Raw genomic sequence first — 22509 nt, 5'->3', positions numbered from 1 at the left:
ACTCCCTGAGGTCAAGATTCACCATCCCTCACAACCTGCCCACAATGCACATAGCCTCGCCTTTAAAAGCCCATGATCTCCCCTTAGTCGAGAGGCAGAGAGACGGGTTTGAGACAGCTTCTCCCATTCTCCCAGCAAGACATCTGTCCTATTAAAAATTCCTTTCTTCCTTGACAGTCCTCATCTCAATAATTAAATCTTTGTGTGACAAGAAACTAGACCTAGACTGAAACCCTCTTGTGGTTGCAACAAGAGTTACTAGCCTAGCCTAGAGGGCTCACAAGATCTAGTCCTTTCTTTTTGGCCTTGTATCTCTGTACCATTCAGCCAAACATGGTTTTTTGCTATTACCCAACATGTTCTTCCCTTTCCAGCCTCCACACTTTCATTGGAACTCCATGTGCTCCCTGGCCCTACCCCTAGTGTAGTCAGGCGGCCTGCACTTTGTTACTAAACCTGCACTGGTGTTAGAACAGGCTAAGCACGACTAAACAGCATCAAAACTTCACCTTAAACACAAGGGAATTTTTATTTCTCTTCCTCAAAACAATCTAGGTCAAGCACCAGGAAGTCTCCAGAATCCAGTGTGCCAGGTTACTTCTACCTTGTTGCTCTGCTATCTTCCACATGCAGTTTCCAGCTCATAAAATCATGACTGCCCCCGAACAGCACATAGTAGGCACAAACAGATGACAGAGACTTGGGCTGAAGGAAAGGATTTCCGCATCCTAAATTAAGCTGTATTCAGGAAAGTGCTTTTCCACTTTCACCTTGTTGGAGTTAACAGTTCCGCCAGAGCTCCACTAGAAGGCACACGTACACGCATAAAGTGTAGGGACAGCGACACTTGGAGAGAAGCTGAGCGGTAAGCTCAGAAGGAGCCTGAACTACAAATCCCAGCTTGCATGATTAAGCGCCTGACTTCTGCACAAAGGTCTCAGTTTGGAGGATCCCTTGGACGCCATGCACTCGCTGCTTTAAAGTAAGATTTCCTAATCGTTTTTAAATGAAACTTTGGACTGGAGAGAAGGGGAGGCCTAATTTTTAGATGTTGCTTTGTTATGAACTTTGCCTATTTCAGGATTAACCTTAGTAGTTAGATCAGGATAAACCTGGGTTTTTAACAAGTCTGAAACTCTGGCATATTTATAAGTTTTTCACCAAAGAAAAGAGGATCTTTACAGTATCTAAGTAAACGTTTTTCTTCTTGTCTTATGGAAACATTTAGAGTTCCCGAACATGCTCTGCTTGTGTCTCTGCTAATCAAAAATTAACGTGCTGATTACAGTATTTACACTAGGAACGCCATGGATTTATTGAGTTGCCTCGTTTTACCATTTCAAGTCGCTTGCAACTCATTTTTCCAAAAAAAGATTCGTTTTAGTTTGAGAATGCAGTTTATCTGATGTTAAGGCTTTCGCCCTAAAATCTGGTCCCAGAAAGACTAAGGGTGCCGAGTGAGCACAAAGGTTGCTTTGTGCTGCAGGAAGTGCTTCTCTGGGGGTCAGATTCCCGCCAACCCTTTGCCATCTGCCTACAGGTCCACACGCCCAACATCACAGGGCCGTGTTGTAAAACAGCAGCTTTTCATACAGCGCGTTCAGGACTGGGGGGGTGAAGATGATTGGAGTCTTTTTCTAAAGCACATATTGAATTTCTCTCAACTCTTTTTACGTTTAAAGTGAAATTTTCTCTCTCTTGTAAGAAGGGGAAAAAACCACTCCAACGTCACTGCCTCGGAGTCGGTCGGGCGCCGTAACAGCCCAGCTCCCCACCGCCGGGCAGACGCGAGCACCCTGGGGAGCACCCGGGTCGCGGGCCGGTCCCCGGGGCCAGTCGCAGCGCGGCGGCGCTGGCTGGTCCTGCGAGACGGATTCCCAGGGAGGGTGAAAATGCGCGGAGTTCCTGGGGAAACTGGTGCGAGAGATACCGGGGCGGGAGCCAGGTGCGGTTGTGACAGCCGTAGGACCCCGCGGCACCCCCGGGGCGAGGGAGGACGAGCAGGAAGTCGGAGTGCGCGGAACCGTCCGAGACCGCGGCGCCCCCGGGCGCGCTGCGCTCCTCAGGGCGGCCCCCGCTCGGCGGCCACGCGGGCCTGGTGTCTCCCGCCGCAGGCCGGCCTCGGCGAGCATGCGCACTCCAGTGCCGGCGCGGAGCGGCGCTGGGGGCCTGGTGTCTCCCGCCGCGGGCCGGCCTCGGCGAGCATGCGCACTCCAGTGCCGGCGCGGAGCGGCGCCGGGGAAGGTGGCCTCAGGGCAGTCTTCGCGGCGGCAGCTACGTTTGATCGTGTCACGCCCTTTGCATAATGTCTTCAATCCCCGTTGCCTACGGGAGTAACTGGCCCTTCGGTATGTGGACCTTGGACCAAAGTGTGCAGGCTTAAAAGAAAAAAAAAAAAAAAGAAGGGGAAAGGAAGAAGAAAGAAAGACAAGCTGGGCGGGGAGTCGGGGCGCCGCGGCTCACACCTGTAATTCCGGCGCTTTGGGAGGCCGAGGTGGGGGGCGCCCTTGAACCCGAGTTCGAGGCTGCACTCCAGCCTGGGCGACCCCGGAGACCCTGTCCCAAAACGAAACAAAACAAACAAACGACAACAGAAAACTGAGAAACAAAACAAAAGAAAAAACCCCAAACCAAACTTTTAGCTCTTATACCTCACATCCTCAGGCTGCTAAAGATAAAATAAAGCCGTAGAGAATTGGAGATAAATTTCAAAGGAAAGGATGAGGTAGCACGAGCCGTGGGGACGAGGCTGGCTCCCGTGCCCTCTCGGGCAGGTGGGCAGGCAGGGCGGCGGGTCGGCCGGCCGCGCGTGCGCAGTCCTGTGACTTGGGTCCCCCGGCGCTCCCCGGTTCACCGCCCCTGCGTTCCGCGCTGTCGGCCGGCCTCGCCTGGCTGCTGCTGGAGTTGCTCCGTGGTACAGAGGTGGGCAATGAAATGTAGGTCAGACTTTCTGGGGAGGGCTTCTTCCTTTTTGAATAGAAAGGCGACCGTCTCTGAAAGGCTTTTGGCTTTTGCTCCTCCCTTTCTTTTTGTGTAGAATACAGACGTGACGCCTTGGGACAGAGCAGCCACTTTGTGAGCTGGTGGTATGAGGTCAGAGGCACACATCAAGGACGGAGCTGAACAAGAGAAGGAGCCTGTGTCCTTGAAGACCGCCTCATTTGATGTCATTTTCCTCTTCCCCAGCCCCAGCCACGTCACTAGCCATTCCTCTCACCGTGTGATCTACAATTCAGGCACTGACCTATTATCTTATGCACATCAAATTCCCCCTGTGTCCAGAGTTTCTCATTCTCCCTCTTCTGGAAATTACTGATTATGTTCTGTTAAAGTGTTACTACTGCATGTTTAAACTTTAAAAGAGGATCAGCAGCATCGTTCACATAGCAAAAGAGTGAGGAAGTCTAAGTTTTGTTCTGGCTCTGCCATTGACTGGCTTTATGACCTTGGGCAGGTCCAAGAAGTTTCCTCAACTGTAAAATGAGGGTATTGGACATGATTTGATTTCCATCGCTTTTGTTCAATGAATCACTGAAGCCATCTGTGAAATCTTTTCAAGGGACAAGAAGAACCATAAGGGATTGATAGTGCAAACCTCAACAAAAGTTTCTAGAAGGTTAATCAAGACGCAGCCCAGAGTAGTGAGAACACAGGCAATGCCATAGCAATGTGTGTGGGGGCAGTGGGGAGGACGGTGGTGGTAGTGAGCTCTGTCGCAGCGTCAGAGGCTGTCCTCTCTGGGTACCGAAGGAAGCAAAAGGTGAGCTAAAGTCCAATGCCTGTCGTGCCAGTCCTCACTTCAGTGGGTTATGGTAAGTGTTTTTGATACTCAATGCTAGGTATCTAGAGCAGTCATTCTTGGAGAACTCAGATGATGGGACAACTTGCACAGAGGTGCTGTCTTCAAGTTCTTAAAGGAGCACATTGAACTGTTCATTCTAAGTGTTACTGCGTGCACGGGACCATGTGCTACAGTGTAACCCATTAAAGTCACGTGTCTTTAGATTAAACTGCAGGTTCCACTATGGGTCGACTTGATGGGAAAGTCATTGTCCTGACTGCTGCTGCTCAGGGGATTGGGCGAGCAGCTGCCTTAGTAAGTTATTATCTTTGTTGTTTGCTTATTAACTTTTGAGGTACTAAATTATGTGGGTTTATGCCATAGTTATTTAATTCTAGTCTACTTGTTTTCTTTTTTTACTTTTTTGCTTCTGTCGTCTTAAGTTATAAAGTAAACAAATAAATCACTACTCCTGACCCCAGGCGGATGAAGGAATGAATACCTCACATGTTTATTATGTGACATCAGTAATAACCTTTGACTCTGAGAAACTTATTTTTTCTGCCTCAGTTTCTCTGCATCATTATAAATTTACTGCAGGGCCCTTACAGGGCTGCATAGTGTTCTGAAATCATGTCAGTTGAGATATAGGATGCCAGAGTTATGAGACGGTCAGATTATCTTTTTCTCCTGGTTTATATCAACTTTTCCCACATTATACCCCCCACCTGAGCTCATGATGCACCTTAAGTATAATAGAAAGGTATGGTTTGACATTTATGCAAGCACTAGTATGCCCTTAGGAGGAAAAGTATTGAAATAACCCATTTTTCTCTTATTATTTGGAGTTTAGTCACCTGCTCAGAGATGCATATACTCTTCACAGAATAGCAGTATTTTGAGAGGTGTTAAAAACAGAATTATGGCTTTTAAAAAATACAATTTTGTTTGATATTTAAAGGGACAAAATCAGATGGCAAGCACAATGTATGTCATGTTCTAATTAATGATAAAAAGAAATAAAAATAGTAACAACGGGACAGGAATGACACTAAAGAGTTTGAAATTCCACCTATTTTATAGGGAAAAAATACAGTGGAAATAAGATAAAGGAGAAAAGGGTTAAATGACTTTCTGTTCATGAGAGCAGTTTAATCAAATAAACAAAGGATTTATCTGTACTTTGTGTCTACCAGGCTTTTGCAAGAGAAGGTGCCAAAGTCATAGCCACAGATATCAATGAGTCAAAACTTCAGGAACTGGAAAAGTACCCGGGTAAGCAACTTGAACTTGGGATGCAGAACCTGCAAGGTATTATAAAGCAATGATACTCACGTGTTGGAAGAAACGTCCTTAGCTACTTAGCTCCGTTGGCCTTCTCTTTATATTCTGACTGTCTGATATCAAATCTATATTCTGTGACCCTACACATAAAAATCTAATGTATTTATTTATTTATTTTGGGATAGAGTGCCATGGCGTCAGCCTAGCTCACAGAAACTTCAAACTCCTGGGCTCAAGCAATCCTCCTGCCTCAGCCTCCCGAGTAGCTGGGACTACAGGCATGCGCCACCATGCCCGGCTAATTTTTTCTGTATATGTTTTTAGTTGTCCATATAATTTCTCTCTATTTTTAGTAGAGATGAGGTCTCGCTCTTGCTCAGGCTGGTCTAAAACTCCTGAGCTCAAATGATCCACCCGCCTCAGCCTCCCAGAGTGCTAGGCTTACAGGCATGAGCCACCGCATCCGGCCTAATGAATTGTATAAAAAAATTTGAAGATGTATACTTAAATTTTTTATTTAGGCAACATGTTGAGGGATTCAGTTCCTAGTTACAAAGTTACATGTGAAAATTTAACAATTGTTTTGTTACCTTTTTTTTTTTTTTTTGAGACAGAATGTCACTCTATTGCCGGGCTAGAGTGCCGTGGCATCTGCCTAGCTCACAGCAACCTCAAACTCCTGGGCTCAAGCAATCCTCCTGCCTCAGCCTCCTGAGTAGCTGGGACTACAGGCATGCGCCACCATGCCCGGCTAATTTTTTCTCTATATATATTTTTAGCTGTCCAAATCGTTTCTTTCTATTTTTAGTAGAGACGGGGGTCTCGCTCTTGCTCAGGCTGGTCTCCAACTCCTGACCTTGAGCGATCTTTCCGCCTCAGCCTCCCAGAGTGCTAGAATTACAGGCGTGAGCCACCGCGCCCGGCCTGTTTTGTTAACTTTTGGTAACAACTTTTCACTTCTGTTCCTTCCTCCTCTAGTCCAATAGTAATATGATGTGAGCCACATGTGTAATTTTAAGTGTTCTAGCAGCCACATTAAAAAAGTGAAAAGAAACAAGGTAAAATTAATTTTAATAATGTATTTTGTTTAATCTGTCTACAATATCATTTCAATATGTGCTCAATATAAATAATTATTAAGAGAATATCTTGGCCAGGCGAGGTGGCTCACGCCTGTAATCTTAGCACTCTGGGAGGCCGAGGCGGGTGGATCGCTTGAGGTCAGGAGTTTGAGACCAGCCTGAGCAAGACCAAGACCCCGTCTCTACTTAAAATAGAAAGACATTATCTGGCCAACTAACATATATATAGAAAAAATTAGCCGGGCATGATGGCATGTGCCTGTAGTCCCAGCTACTTGGGAGGCTGAGGCAGGAGGATTGTTTGAGCCCAGGAGTTTGAGGTTGCTGTGAGCTAGGCTGACGCCATGGCACTCACTCTAGCCCAGGCAACAAAGCGAGACTCTGTCTCAAAAAAAAAAAAAGAAAAAGAGAGAGAATATCTTATATTCTCTTTTATACTAATCTTTTTATGTAAACTATTAGAACTTTATTACAAGCTTCCATCATTAATTTTCTCTTCTTTTCAGCTACATTGAGTTATAATTCACAAATAAAAATTGCATATATTCAAGGTATACAACATGATGTTTTGATATACATTGTGAAATGGTTTTCACAGTCAAGCTAATTAACACATCCATCACTTCATATAGTTACCTTTGTGTGTGTCTGTATGGTGAGAATACTTAACAGCTACTCTCAGCAAATTGCAAGTATATAATACATTATTATTAACTACAGTCAATATGCTGTAGTTAATATTAAGAATTTAGTAACTAGTACAGCTATACATATAAGGTCTTCAGAACTTACTTATCTATCTTGTAACTGCAAGATTGTACCTTTGACCAATATCTCAACATTTTCATACTAAATCTTTAAAATCCATGTGTATTTATGCTTATAGCACATTTCAGTTCAGACTAGCTGTATTTCAAGTGTTCGATAGCCACAGGTGTTTAGTAGCTACACACTGGAGACAGCTCAGCCCTAAAATCACACATATTGATGAGAAACCCTGAAATTACCCAAATTATGTAGGTGTGTACCACCACTTTCTGCACCACACTGACCCTAACTTCAGCATCAAAGGACTTTAGTTACAGTTACCCCGACAGAAATCAAAACAGAGAACCCATTTGGAAGATCACTGTTCCAGCCAAACAGAGCAGGTTACATAATCAAGCACAACTTAGCCCTTGAATCAGTTAACTGAATTAGAGTATGTTAAATTCTAATTCCAACGAGAGCCAGAGTGAAGCTGCTGCACTGGGAAAGCTCAAAGGCAAAGAGGTGTTTCTGAAACAGAATTTCAGTCTTCCCTTTCTGTGTTTATTAATCTTGTCTTTCAATGTCCAAAAAGTCAATAAACCATATATTTTTTTAAAATGCTGCTTTTACTAGAGAACGTTCAGGGTTTTTTAGTAACTAGTACAGTGTGAATCTCTCATCTTATGTCTAGCCTGCAAGTGTTTCATCCCTTGTTCTGACCCGCCATTTCTTCTTGTGATTAAACTTTAGTCCAGAAATACATGCTGATACCTTTGACTAACAGAGTCATTTCTAATAAATAATGGAAATGACATAAAGGTGAAGCTCCCACAGCCCTTGCCCTCCCCCACCCTTCAGACAAACTACAGATGACTGTACAGGTACCCGCAACTCCATCTCTGGGCAAAAGCGTAGGCCAAGATGGGCCCACTTTCAGTTAGCACTGCCGGCTTGCTGAGAAATATCTGTAGACAGTCAGACTTCACTGTAAAGTCATTACTCGGAAAGGCCCCTTGTTCCTCAGCTGACAAAATGGACACAGAGAGAGGAAGAGGGGTGGTGTGTTATTGGGGAGTCAGGATGGGACTTTAAGTTTATAATGAGATTCTGCAGATTCTTAACCCTAGTAATTAGGTCAACAGTCCCATGAGGCCTAACTGGATAGGTCCTGCAGTCTTCACATTTCAGACTTCAAAACAGCCCATCTTCAAAGCTAAATGTTTTTTATGCTTATAGGTAAATAGTGTCTTCCGTTTTATTTTCCAGGTATTCAGATTCGGGTCCTTGATGTCACAAAGAAGAAACAAATTGATGAGTTTGCCAATGAAGTTGAGAGACTTGATGTTCTCTTTAATGTTGCTGGGTAATTTGTAACTTTTTTATTTTACTTTCCTTGTAGAAAGTTTTCTATGACTTTTATTACAAGAATTTTGATAATATGGCAAAATTATTCACTGTGAACCATGATATATTCCTTGGGAAATACGGCTAGAATCAGACAGCATTTTTATCACACATGAGATTCAGCAGGTAAGACAGCGATAGAGGTTGGAATGATCTGGGGTCTAGTTGAGGTCTACTCAAGACAACTGGTCCTGATACGAAGCTGTATCATGTGTCACAGTGTACGGAAATTAAATTAAAGCAATAATTTCTGATGATCTATTTTGTAAATAATCTGCCCATCCTCATATAAGAATACACCCAGAGACATAAAAAAAAAATAGTTAGCAAAGTTAGTTTTTGAGCAACTGTTAAATTTTCAGCAGTGTAGGCGATGTAGAATTATAGTATGTGGTGCCTGCTGTCAGGAAACTGGCATTCTGGTTGAACTAGAAGAACTGTGGTACATGGGAATCACAGTCAACAGTATTTTATAATTAATTATATAATTCATTTAGTCCAGAGGACCAAACCGATAGGGTTCTAGTGTTTAGGAAGCTTCCTTCAGGAGGTGTGACTGGAAAGAATGAAGGTCATTTCAAGGGTTTGTTTTGTGCAGCTTAACATCTCTTATGTAGCATACTAACATCTCTAGGTGTGTTAGAACTACATAGTAGCAATTTTTCTTCACTGTGCTGAGATGTTGACACTTGTTTTCCCTGCAATTTTGATTTCCCTTCAGAATGCTAATGCCATGCCACCCCAGGGCACTGTTGCTCTTGAAATAGGAGTCAAATAAGGCAGCTGTCCTGTCCTCATTTATTTGTATGTTTTTAAGGGCATTGAGGTTTCCACTGAAGTTGATCAAGAGCTTATTATGTTTGATGACCCCAAATTCTTGCCTTCTTGTCAAAGAAGGATGTTATTTTCAGATGACATGTTCTACCTTAAGTTGTTGGGATTCTTACTAACCTAGTGTACTAAGTAATACTATGTTTGAATTGTTTAAAAGTCTTGATAAGCCAGACAATGGATTAAATCAATAAATGACAATAGAAATGATGAGCAAATGGAAATTTTTAATGGCAATTTCCCCCCCACTGTTTAATGGCATCTCCAGTTTTGTCCATCATGGAACTGTCCTGGACTGTGAAGAGAAAGACTGGGACTTCTCGATGAATCTCAACGTCCGCAGCATGTACCTGATGATCAAGGCATTCCTTCCTAAGGTAGGACGACCACCACCGATAGGATGAGCACTACATTAGGTCTCCCTCCATGCTGGGCACCCAGAAAGGGTCCCCACGGGTGTTAACATGATCACTAACATGCATTGAACATTTATATCAAGGCATTTAACATAAATTAATTCACTTAACCTTCTAGTTCATCCATTCAAGGAATACACACACACACACACACACACACACACACACACGCGTATAATTTTTTTTTTTTTTTTTTTTTTTTATTTTTTTTTTTTTTGAGACAAAGTCTCACACTGTTGCCCTGGCTGGATTGCAGTGGCATCATCATAGCTCACTGAAGCCTCAGCCTCCTGGGCTCATGGGATCCTCCTGCCTCAGCCTCCCGAGTAACTGGGACTACAGGCACCTGCCACCATGCCTGGCTAATTTTTCTTATTTTTTGTAGACTTGGAGTTCACTGTGTCACTGAGGCTGGGCTGGAACTCCTGGGCTCAAGTGATCCTCCTGCCTTGACCTCCCAAAGTGCTGGGATTACTGGCGTGAGCCACCATACCATGCCCAGCATTCAGGGAATATTAATTAAGCACTTTCTAGTGCCAGGCCCCATTTGAGACAAAGAAGACACATTAGTGAACTAAACAAAGTCCCTTTTATGAGGGAGGTCGCCTTATTGGGAATGAGAGAGGATAATAAGTAAATAGACATAATACATGGGCTGGTTATAAGTACTATGAAGAAAAAGAAACTAGGGTATCAGTGAGGCCCTCCGGGGCTTTGCTGGATAAGGTGAAATTTTCATAGCGATTCGAACGAAGTGAGGGAGCTGATCATCCCTGTATCTGGGGAGAGGGTTCCAGGCAAAGGGACCAGCGAGGAAGCTTGTGGGACTGGAGTGATCCTATGAGGTAGGTACTGTTTTATCACCCACCATACAGAAGATGGAACTGAGGGGTTAGGTAACTTGCCCAAGGCCACACAACTAGCAAGTGGTGAGAACCAAGATTCGAAGCCTGGAAGTTCAGCCCCTCCGTGAATGTCAGTGTCTAGGCACACACTCCCTACGTGGGCACACCCATTGCTTTTCTTCGCCCTGAAGCTTCTCCGTTTGCTCCTGTTTTTAGCTGAGCCATGGAAGTCCTGGACAGGTGAGACACGGTGTGTGCTAAAGAGAGCATTCCTTCTGGGCCTGCTTCTCTTGAGTTCTCAAACCTTCACACAACTCATCAGTGCTTTTGACTTTATTTTACAAACAAGTGTTAAGTGCCTTTTGGTATAAAGCACTATATAAGCCACTGTCGGAGGTATAAATGTGAGAAACGTACTTGAGGAATGTCAATGACTTTGAGCTTATAAGCCAGTAGTGGCAGACAGCACAGGCTCAGACATTTGAAGGGGTTGACTGAGCACAGAACGAGCCCAGCTCAGAGTTGTAAACTGCACCCTCGTGAAATGCAGAAGAGCCGTTTTTCCCTCCCATCCCAGCCAGATTAGAGACTGACAGTGCTGAGTGCTGTCCAGCCCAGGGCAGGAGGAAATGGCACAGCAGAGATAATACTTTGCTGAATATTCAACCTAATGTCAAGAAGGATCCAGATGAACATTAACAGGAAAATTAGAGAAACTGACTTAGTAATGAAGGAATGTTTTTTTTCAAATCTACCTGTTTAGTGCCCAGAAGGGATCTTTGGGTGGTTCCACAAAATGTTGAACTAGCAAATTTTTAAAAATCATACATTGCCTTTTTTGCCTATTTGGAGTTTATGAGAGTCTGTATTATTTGGAATTTGAATATATTTTTTGAAAACAGATCTTTAGCGTGGGGTATGGTGGTGGAGCAGAGGCCATGGTATAGGGGAGGCTTAGGTCACTGTGGTGAGACTGTTGCACACGTACCAGTCTCATTTACAAAACCAGTTTGGTTTATGTCTGAAGCACTTTACAAATACTAGTTAAGGAAGTACAGGTGGGGTACAGTGGAGTGAAATTTAAACTTATAAGCAAATATTACCTTTAAAATATATAAATAAAAACTTGCAAATTAGTGAGTTTGCCCATGATTTAAAACATCTTAACAGTGATCCATTTTGCTAATAACACGCATTTGTAAAAAACAATCCCAAGAGATACTAATGACTGGGATGTGGAATCAGGTTTCAGTGCCACTTGTTTAAAGTGACCCGACTGACTTGACTCCTGGTCGCCAGAAGTCCTTAGGCACCATCTGAGCTCTGTCCCTAATTGGCCATGTGACCCGGGAGATGGCACTTGCACCCTCAGTGTCTGTTTGTTCTATCTAAAAATGAGGGTGATAGATTACACAATCATTTCCAGCCCTGATGTCTAAGATCCTCTGTGTCATTAACTATGACGCACATATACCAGGTTAGAACTTTCCAGGGGAAGCCAGGATTTGGGGTCCAGACAGATCTGAAAGGTCAGGTGGTCAGAACATACGAACACTTGTAGGAAATTTTTGTTCATAGATAGATACACGGAAAAGCATTCCAAGACTACAAGATCAGCGAAAAGATGGAGAAAAAGTTGAAAATACTGTAAGAAGTTAATGTACAATCCAAGGTCCACTACAAGGGAAAATTCCTTAGGGCAAAGAATTGGGGATGTCTTTGTTTGGGTTTGTTTATTTGTTTGCTTGCTTTGCCCCCCACCCCCTCTTGCTATATCTTAAAAGAGTCCCTAACACACAGAGGTGCTCAGCAAACATTTGAATCAATGAATGAATCAAGGTTGTCAGTCCAGGTGGAGGTCAAGCATTGAACCATCGGAGACCCAGCTTGCCAGCGTCTGCCAATGTTAGCAGCTGAGCTCTGGCCAGTGGGGACTGAAAGGTTGGGTCAGAGTAAGATTAACTGGGTACAGCTGGGGTCTTTCTAGCCCCCACCCGAGTTTCGGGGAGATCAGTCCCATACGACGTCACTGTGTATCAGGCACTTCACTTCCCAGTCCTACTTGCCAGAGTGCTGCGGTGTGGGGAGGCGGGAAGAGCGTCACGCCGTGACGGCAGGGCCTGAGCTGCGGCTGGGAGGGCAGCACGGAAGGAGACAGGGACTGGGCTGTAGGCCGCGGAGGGACCTGGGGGAATGGCCAGTGTTAGGCAGAGCCAGCGTCTCCTGGGTGGCTGTATTCGAAGGTTTGGCCTCAGGAATTCCTGCATTTCAGAAGACTGGAGCCTGAATGTGCTTGGTAACCCATCCTTACGTGTTAAATGGCGATATATATATCTCATATGTATGAAAAATGGGTTACGTATTTGCTAGATTGGATGAGACAGAACAATTGTAAGACTTGGTTTTCAACACCATTATACTTTACCAACATTCCTGATGTTTTTTATGGGGACCCCATTTCATTATGATCCCCTTTATTGTGTAGAAAAACACAGTTGAGTTACATTTTTTTTTCTCCTGCTTTCTTTCTTGATGTGGTTGGGTCATGTCAACATCTCCTTGTATCCACTTAGTGCATTCAGCACGATGCCTTGGGGTTAATTTAGACTCTCTTCTTGGCTACAATTGGTAGCTAAATATGAAGACAGAAAGTGAGAAGAATACCGGAAGGAAATATATCACCTTGGCCACCCCAGCCCTGGGTCCATCGGTCATTCACCTTCCCCTTTCCTACACCTCTTTTTCTGAAAGCTGCTGAAGAAACTCACCCCAACAGAACTGATTTTTTTTTTCTCTCTAATCCTTGACACTGGCTGTTGAGACTCCTTCCCTGTAGAAACCCTTCCTTATGCTCGATTTTCTGAACACATAACACATACACATCCTGGCTTTCCTTCTTCTGTTTTCTGGCTTGTGGTCCTGCATTTCCCCCACCGGTGAGTTTAGCCCCTCGCTGCTCCCTCGCACTCCGCCGTCTCCTACCTTGTTCTTTGTGGTCCTCTGCCCAGGCAGTGGTCGCACTGAGAATTTACTGCCCAGTAGCCAGGAATTCTCTCAACTTCCTGTTTCTTCCTCCAGAACATTCGCGGTGCCTGTGCCCTTGCATGTACTTATATTATCTTGAAAACATACTTACACATTATAATTGACAAAGGGTGAGTTCATTTGAGGACTTTGTAATTCATAGTAGCTTTTTTCATTATGTATTTCTTTAGATCTGGGGCAGGGCCTAGCGATCTGCATTTTCAACTAGCACCTCAGGAGATCCTGGTTCATCAAAACTTACTGACTGCCTGCTGTGTATGCTGTCTAGGAGGACAAAACAGCCCAAAGACCCTCCTCTTAATAAATTCACCTGTCAGTGGGGAATTCTGAAGGAGGTGATCTTAGGAAACGGTGCCGTAAATGGGTGAGGCTGCCCGCAGTGCAGGTCTCCCAGGTCCTGTCCATCCTGCCTCCACCGTCTCCCCCTCCGACACCCACGGACGTCTCTGCTTTCATCATGCCTTCTCTGAACCCTGCACGGCTTCCCCTGGTCTCTGCGTGGCACCAGAGTAATCTTGGTAATCCCCGAATCTGAGCGTGTCATTCCTCTGCTTTAAATCCTTCAACGTCACTGCATTGCCTTCAGGGTAACACCTAAGCTCCTAAATGTAGCCTCTGTTGACTGCAGCCTCCTTCCTCCCACGCCTGCCTTCCAGCCCGACCCATCCCCTCCTCAGTTCCTGAGGGAGCTTTTATGCATGTGGTACCTCTCCTTGAAACACCCTTTATTTTTCTGACTAGTACTCTACTTTTCAAAACTCAGCCCACATACTTCCTTCTCAGGAGGTCCCCTCTGCGTGTCCCCCAACCTGAATTGGTCTTTCTGCCCCACCCTCCAGTTAGATCCTAGGAGGGGCTCTGTTATCGCTGGATGCCGGTTGTGCCAGCCACTGCAGTCAGGCTGGCTGCTGCCTAAAGGCAGGGACTGTGTTGCTTATCTCTGGATCTCCTGGACCTAGCACGGGACGTGGCCATAGTAGGTATTTGATAAATGTGTGTTGAATGGAGGAATGGTTTCCCAACATCAGGAACACACGGTAACGGTTAACATTCTTCCACGTTTCATTTAGCTCACTCGGAGTTCATTCTTGGTCTTGCCAATGTCCTTGTGTCACAAGAAGGTGGTAATCCTGGGAAATCTAACACAGGCGTACACATGCCATCAGTTCCCAGCCATGGTTGGTGAGGAGTGTGGCTTCGCTGTTAACTCTGCTTAACTGGGCATAATATTAGTAACTAATAAGATGGTTAAATTGGTTCTGCAAACCATAAGTAAATGCACATCTTTTAAAGAGATAGCATTTTTAGCCTGCAAAGTGGATTTTTTTTTTTTGCATTTGTTTTGTTTTGGCAGATGCTTGCTCAGAAATCTGGCAATATTATCAACATGTCCTCTGTGGCATCCAGCATCAAAGGTAGGTAGGTCTGTCTCCCTTTGAGGACCATGGTGCTTGTACGCACACGCCAGTAACAGCTATGGGTTTTGGGAACAAGCAGAGCAGAGATCATTAAATCCACACATAATTTCAAACCTGCTTTTTAAAAAATTAGCATTAAGTTCCTTAGCCGTTAGACCTTTCACTTTAAATGTGAGCCTGTGATAAAATTTAAATAAAAATTTGGTTTTTTTTTTTTCCTTCTGTAATGCCTTCTAGTGGATATGAAAATGACCATTGAACTAGAGAAGTAAACATTTGTCATGTAGTTAGTTAAAAATAATGTATTGTGCACCCACCGTGTGCCCCTACCCCCAAAAGAATTCACGGTCCAAAAGGGGGAGCAAGGCAGGCAAACATCTTCTTCCGCAGTGTGGTGGTGTCGTAACTTAGGTTTATACAAGAGCTGTCACCCAGGGAAAGTCCCTCTGCCTGTGGGATTCTGGAACACTTCACTAAGACAATTGATCTGGTCCATGAGTGAGAAATACAGCTGAAAAACCAGGATAGCAGTGCAAAGTGTAGCTAATGTCAGTCTGGCACAGATGGATTTGTGAGTTTGAAATGAAATAGCTACTGCTGAGATAACAGTCCTTCTCATTGCAACGATATACACATTAAGCATGCATAAGAGAGGAGTGTAAGAAGTGCCTAGGCCTCTTGTTTTATTGTTTTGTTTTGTTCTTAGTTCTTACTTTACTTTAGAATCTGCCTAGGGATTATACCAACTGAGAATGAAAAACTGAGACTACTGATGTAAACTAAATGCAAGCATTTCAACACCCAGCTCTCAATGAAGTTGTGCTTATATTGATACTATTTTCCTAGATTCCGAAACTGGCCCTATTAAAGGAGAAAACCTCATATCAATTTTTTTAAAAGGGGAGGAAATTGAGAGGAAGCATGAAATGGCTACTGGGGAAACTTACTTGTGTTAACTTTCTAAAGGACACTATGTTTTTGATTCCTTCAATTGTCGAACCTTGCCTTCACCCTCAGGAGTCGTGAACAGATGCGTGTACAGCACAACCAAGGCAGCGGTGATTGGCCTCACAAAGTCCGTGGCTGCAGATTTCATCCAGCAGGGTATCAGGTGCAACTGTGTGTGCCCAGGTGAGTTAGGCAGTGTCGGGCTGTGAACTTGTCCCTGCTGACATCAGGTTTGCCACTGGGAAAGATAGCTACCTAAGCTTGTTTGCCACATTTTGTTGCATTTCTGTTACTGGGAAACGTTCAAAAGAAAAAGGATCTGGGCTTGTTAAGATATAAGAGTCCAGCTGTGAGTGGGGAAGGAAGTCCTAAGTCCTTGGGCTTGAGCCACAGATGCAAAGGTTTGCTACTCGGGTATGTGGGACAATTCGGAATCAAGTAGCTAAGAGACTTGATTGGCCCAGGCGTGGTGTTTTGGAAGCAGACCAGGGATGACCTCGTTAGGGGGAAGAGGGAGAGTAGACTAGGCCCACAGGATAGCGGGCAGAAAGCAAGGGGAGCTTCCCAGAACACAGGAGTTACTAGAGTCATGTAAACCACCTGGGGTGGCCCGTAAATACAAAGGAGGCATGGACCTTCCTTTATGCTTTAAAAAGGGGGTCAGCAAACTGTGGCCTGAGGGCCAAATGTGGGCCACTATCTGTTGTGTAAATAAAGTTTTATTGAGACACATTCACACTCAATTTGCTATGCATTGCCTTGGGCCGTTTTCATGCTGCCCTGGCAGAGTTGAGTAGTTACAGCAGATCAAATGGCTCTCAAAGCCAGAAATATTTGCCATCTGGCTCCTTATCAAAAAAGTGTGCTGATTCCTCATATAAAGGAAAGAAGAAAAGCAGAACTTTCCTTTTCTTAATAGCTGTAGGAGTGTCTATTAAATAGATACGCACTTTTACCTGGTTCCATCAATGTAAAATGAATATAGGGTGCCTAGTAAGGATTATTAATGTCCTCTGAAAAGAAATTAGATACTGCATGTCCAGGGTCAAGGTTTCCCTCAGTAGTTCACAGCTGCTGTTGTGGGTTGTGGAGGAGACGTATTTCAGAATTGCCCCTGGGACCTTTCCAAGCATGAAGCACATGCCAGAGTTTAGGGAAAGAGTTGATGGAAAGAATTGCGTCGTTTAGAAAGTCCCCCAGGAGATGTGACTGAATCTCAGGTTGAAAACCACTGACTTAAAGGGGGAAAACTAAATATGCTGCAACCTACTGAATTTTAGTGATTGAGATGTTCTATTTTTCTTGGACTAGAAATATTAAACATAGGTACACTAAGAAAAAGAAGAATACAGGAGAGAGTGTTGCTGGGTTTTGATGTACACCCTGGTGGCACTTGAGTGTAGCTCTTCTTGGTGCCATTTACCTACTGGAATAAATGGCAAAATGATTTGGAAAATGTGGTTGTTTCAGCAGCTGAACTTATCAGAAGATTGGAAAATATGTTAGCAAACTCTGTGGGACAAGGAACTAGCTATGACTCACTGAGCCAGTCACCAAAGAAAACCTGTGGAGGAATGAGCGCGTCTGGGACGCTGTTGCCGACTGTATACTCAGGAACCTCCAACCAGACTTCTGTAGACTGTGGCCCGGGATGTCAGCCTGTGCCATGGACACAGCAGGGCCCAGGGACAACGGAGCTCATCCAAAGGCACGGGGTTGCTCTACAGTTTTCATTTAATGGACATCAGTACCAGCCATATGTAATATGTGATGTTCATTTGCCTCACTGGGAGGAACTGTTAAAACTGAGGAGAGTGTACGTGAAAGCTTCAAGTGCACATTGTTGGTAATATTTTGGACTTTAAGGAGGCTGTTGATGAAGGAAGTGAGGAAAATATTACTAGAAACTGGATGAAAAGGAATCTTTGTTATGTAGTTTCTGCGAGTTTATCAACACTGTTGCCTGCAGTAATGGGAAGACAGAAAATGTTCCTTATGAGTTTGTGATCTAGCCAAGGCAATTTGCACCTGGCTGATAGAAAATGTGAGAAGAGAGAGATAACCTAAAGAAAGGGCCCCAAAATGGGGTCACGATGTCTGGTTTTGAAGATTCATAGCCTCTCCAAAAAAATGACGATGCTAAAATTAAGAAATGATTTCTGAGCAAAGATCAAATCTACAACACATTCAGGAGCATGGTCTAAAGATGAAGCTGAGGGTATGGCTGTGTTAATAAAATCATTCAGTCTGAGAAAAGGACCTCGAAAGAGAATGTTCAGATTATATGACTCAACAAAAAAGTCGGGCACTTGCTCTAGAGGAATGAGAAATAAATGGGATTTTAAAATCTTTTAATGTCGGTCTTATTTTTCTTTTTTAAAGTAACATAACTTAAAAAAAATTTTTTATTAGAAACTTGAAACAGTGGTTAAAAATAGGAATTTGAAATCAATGAAAACAGGCAAGAGGTGATGAGGAAAATTTAGAGGCACAGAAATTACAGAGGACTATGACAGCTATGGAGTTGTTGACAGCAGAGAATGGTTTTGACACCTTGGGGGCAGACTGGACCCTTGTACTGATAAAGTGCTTGCATGATTTTATCTATACCTCAGGGCTGCGAGGATTAGCTGAGATAATACATGTAAAAGTGCTGAAAATCCATAAAACATCAGATGCTTTATGATATGCAATGCAATGTGACTAAAATGTATGTCCTTGAGAATGCTGGGTGATTCAAACAATCCTAGTCTGTGTGCTTAAAAATCACAACAATGTTATTAAAGAAGTTATAAGCCTATCCAATAAGAGGTCAGGCAGACAGAGGTGAAATTATCATTTAAGTCAAGGAGAAGGATTTCACTGATTGTTGTTATAAAGAAAGGAAGTTTAAAGTTTAATTATCCATTTCTTTTTCAGTTTAAGTAAGTAACTAAGCTGAATGTGTCCCCCTTCGATTTAGGAACGGTTGATACCCCATCTCTGCAAGAAAGAATACAAGCCAGAGGAAATCCTGAAGAGGTATATCTAGCTTCTTAAATGTGTTTAAACTTTTTGGTTAAAAAATGCCCTCTTCCTTACCCATGGTAGACAAATTCATAGAGACAGAAAGTAGAATGGTGGTTGCCAGGGGTTGGGGGGAGGGGGAAATAGGGAGTTATTGCTTAGTGGGTGTAGAGTTTCAGTTTTGCAAGGTGAAAAAAATTCTGGAAATGGATGGTGGTGATGGTGGCACAACAACATAATGTACTTAAACACTATTGAACTGTACACTTACAATGGTTATTATGGTAAATTTTATGTTATGTGTATTTTACCACAATTTTTCAAAATGAAAAAAAAATGACCTCATCTTTAATTAATCAACTTTCCGATCTGTCGCAATGTCTGTGGGTTTTAGTATAACACAAATAGTTTGAGTATCTTGAGTCACCATAACCCTGTTTGATGATTTGTCAAGGCAACAAGCCGGTGGTTCCTCTTGCTTTGGACCCCTTGAAGGAGACACAGGTGAGCACACATGGCAGCTCACATCATTCATGTTTGCTGTGGTCTCTGATCACAGGCGCTGAAGGATTTCATGAAGAGACAAAAGACGGGAAGATTTGCAACTGCAGAAGAAGTAGCCATGCTCTGTGTGTATTTGGCGTCTGATGAAGTAAGCACTATTCTTCCCAAGGAGTTCATTATCCTCAATCACGTTTGGCTACTATTTGCTCATCAGAATAATTTCATTTTAGAGAGTTTATGGCATGTACGTGCTAAGATGCCACATTTATAAAATAGGGATAAGTTCTGATTCAGTTTGCTCATAGAAAGGCCACTTTGAGCTGAACCACAGACTTTTCCTCATTCAGCTTCACGTGTTACAAACTCTTGTAACAAACAAAATGGAGAACTGAAAAAATTAAAGTTCTCAATTTTCCAAGAGACGGTTACTTTAAAAATTACCACTGGGAAACCCTGATTAAATGTAAGTCAAACAAATGAACCTCCGGGATTATAAGAGCTTCAGGTGAGATGGGAGGGGTTAGGCAGATTTAACTGTGTCCAGGGGACACAGAATTGGCATGTGGTGTTTGTAGTTTTCCCAGTGACTTGTTTGGGAGAATTCCACCGGCTCCTTTTTTTCTATTAATTCTTGTTTGTCAGCATGTATGGAAATTCCCAATCCCATCTCTTCCACTTTGCATTGTTTAGTAACCAGTTTCTTCCTTAACGGCTATTGTACGTTTTTAAGTGGCATAGAGCTGAAAGCAGAAACTATGTTTATAAGGTACAGAGCACAAGAACACGGTCCTCTGTGTTAGGTCTTGAGTCCTGCATAAACAGGGAACTGTAATGTGTGAGAGGAGAGAAGGAAAGGGAAGTAGGTGAGAGTGAGGAGGTATCATACTCATCAGTTGTCTCCTCTTTATAGTAACTTTGTGCACACCGGTGAATGTGACAAATACATTAACAGCAGTTGTTAATAGCTGGGGAAATTGCTAGATAATTACTAATGGAGAAGCACATTAGCCTTTATGGTTTCTCTGAATCCATATCTTCAGAAGAGCTCGTTTGATTTTGGGGTACTGCTGATAAGCTAGTTACCCTTGTTTCGCCAGAGCTTAGGTTACCAAATATTTGGAAATGTTCTGGCTTGAAATGTGCAACAAAAGGACCTTTGGATTTTCAGAGGAAACGAGGAATCCGTCTGTGTCACAACTTGTTTTTTAGAAGAACTTGGGGGAATTGGGATTATTTCTTTGGTAAGGTGACTAATAACTCCCTAGTTTATCTACCGTATATTATCTATCAGCTTTTATATACTGAACTTTTAAAGTTTCTGTATTCATATTATGATGTCTTTCCTTCCTGCCTCTTCAATTGTTTTAGGTTTTAGATGAATTTAGAACTAAGAACACAAATTTGAGTCTTTATTATCCATTTTCAGTTAAATTGTTTTAAACTTCTACCAAAAGGATCAGCTGTAATTCTTTGACAAATGACAAATCTGTGGGAATAAAACAGTACTTATTTTCTTAAATCCTTTTGTAATTTTATACACATTTGGATGTCTGAAACAGTATAGAATTTTTCATAGCTTAATGGATTATAATTATCATTATTCATGTAAATTTTAAAAACAGATTTAGTATGCTTCAGCTCCTAGAATTACCCGTGTATATTGATCAACTAAATATAAGACATCTTTTTAAAAAATAATCTGTTTGGTCATTAACACGACCACTTTATTATGACACACTTATGTTCAAAGTTTAACAGTGGCATAAAACTCAACTAGTTTTGAATAGTTTTGAGTTTCAAACTGAAAATGTGCTATTTTAGCCTATACTTTTATCCTAATTTGGGGAATGGCTGTACCTCACTGCTCCTTAATTTTGTGATTCTGAGACCAAACCTAACAGACGCTGCTTAGAATGTGACACATGCCCAGACACCAGCCAGAGGCCATTTAGCTCTGAGTCACAAGAACACTCAGCAGTTCTAAATCACCCAAACTTTAATTTGGATTTTTCTAAATTGAGTTTTTAAGTGAGGTTTCCTGTTAGCACAAGAGAAAATTGTTTAGTTATCCTAGTCATAGGAAAATTTAGAAAACACAGCCTGTGTCAAACCTGGTTAATTGCTCTGTCTCCTTGTGTTTATCACCGCAGTCTGCCTACGTGACTGGAAACCCCGTCATCATTGATGGAGGCTGGAGCTTGTGATTTCAGCAACTCCTCGGTGGGAAGGAAGGCAGGCCCTTCCTCTCCACGGTGAACCTGGTTATGAAGAAAACTCACCAATCATCTCTTTCTTATTAATGACATATTAATGAAAACAAGCCCTTTTTGATAATGTCACTGTTCATAAGAGTCTGATTCTTTAAATATATTTACCTCTTTGTAATCTGTTCTGAAATCATTGTAAGTAAATGAAATAAAAAATATTGAACTCATTCCAAGAGAATAGTTTTGAAAATAAACCTCAATTTGTAAGCATCTGTCTTAGTGAGTTTGGGCTGCTGTAACAAATGACCATAGACTGGCTGGCTTAAACATCAAATGTGTTTTTGTCACATTCTGGAGGCTGGGAAGTATAAGATCAAGGTGCTGGCAGATTCAGTATTTGGTGAGGGCCCACTTCCTGGTTTGCAGATGGTCGTCTTGCTGTGTCCTCACAAAGCAAGAGCAGAGAGAGAGAGAAAGCAAGCTCTCGTGTATCTTTTTATCAGGGCACTAAACCCATTCATGAGGGCTCCTAATTCCCAAAGGTCCTACCTGCTAATACCATCACACTGGGTGTTAGGGTTTCCACATGTGAATTTGGTGGGGTAGGGTTGGAATATACAAACATTCAGTCCATAGCAGCATATAAAATTAAAATGTGAATATAAAGAAAAAAAGAATTTTTTAAGGAAAAAGAGAGTCATTTCTATTTTATTCTGGTTTTATTTATTTATTTATTTATTTTTGAGACAGAGTCTCGCTCAGTTGCCCAGGCTAGAGTGAGTGCCGTGGCGTCAGCCTAGCTCACAGCAACCTCAAACTCCTGGGCTCAAGCGATCCTCCTGCCTCAGCCTCCTGAGTAGCTGGGACTACAGGCATGTGCCACCATGCCTGGCTAATTTTTCTATATATATTTTTAGCTGTCCATATAATTTCTTTCTGTTTTTAGTAGAGAAGGGGTCTCACTCTTGCTCAGGCTGCTCTCGAACTC

At 42.9% G+C, this 22509-nt stretch overlaps 1 protein-coding gene across 5 annotated transcripts; it reads left to right on the top strand.

The window, feature by feature from the left end:
• The first annotated feature begins 849 nt into the window (after positions 1-849).
• BDH2 (3-hydroxybutyrate dehydrogenase 2) lies at positions 850-21749 on the top strand. 5 transcript variants are annotated; one of them, XM_045536667.1, is made up of 11 exons: positions 850-982; positions 3038-3236; positions 4005-4096; positions 4978-5056; positions 8164-8260; positions 9401-9509; positions 14793-14853; positions 15874-15987; positions 18767-18825; positions 19370-19462; positions 21465-21749. In XM_045536667.1, exons 3-11 carry the CDS (start codon positions 4025-4027, stop codon positions 21516-21518), a joined length of 738 nt encoding a protein of 245 aa, XP_045392623.1. In that variant the 5' UTR covers positions 850-982; positions 3038-3236; positions 4005-4024; the 3' UTR covers positions 21519-21749. The 5 variants fall into 5 exon arrangements, with proteins under 5 accessions (XP_045392623.1, XP_045392624.1, XP_045392620.1 ...); XM_045536668.1 differs by having other exon boundaries at positions 3038-3760; XM_045536664.1 differs by having other exon boundaries at positions 3038-3812.
• Positions 21750-22509: the final 760 nt, after the last annotated feature.

This window comes from Lemur catta, chromosome 24 (assembly GCF_020740605.2).
Source record: "Lemur catta isolate mLemCat1 chromosome 24, mLemCat1.pri, whole genome shotgun sequence".
NCBI lineage: Eukaryota > Metazoa > Chordata > Mammalia > Primates > Lemuridae > Lemur > Lemur catta.
This window is presented reverse-complemented; position numbering and strand designations above follow the sequence as displayed.

What these genes read in the sequence shown, in the direction of transcription:
- BDH2 (XM_045536666.1), top strand. Translation starts at nt 4,025, where the DNA reads ATGGGTCGACTTGATGGGAAAGTCATTGTCCTGACTGCTGCTGCTCAG. An exon ending in TTGGGCGAGCAGCTGCCTTA is followed by an intron (nt 4,097 to 4,977) that starts GTAAGTTATTAT and finishes TGTGTCTACCAG; the next exon opens with GCTTTTGCAAGAGAAGGTGC. An exon ending in CCAGAGGAAATCCTGAAGAG is followed by an intron (nt 18,826 to 19,369) that starts GTATATCTAGCT and finishes CTCTGATCACAG; the next exon opens with GCGCTGAAGGATTTCATGAA.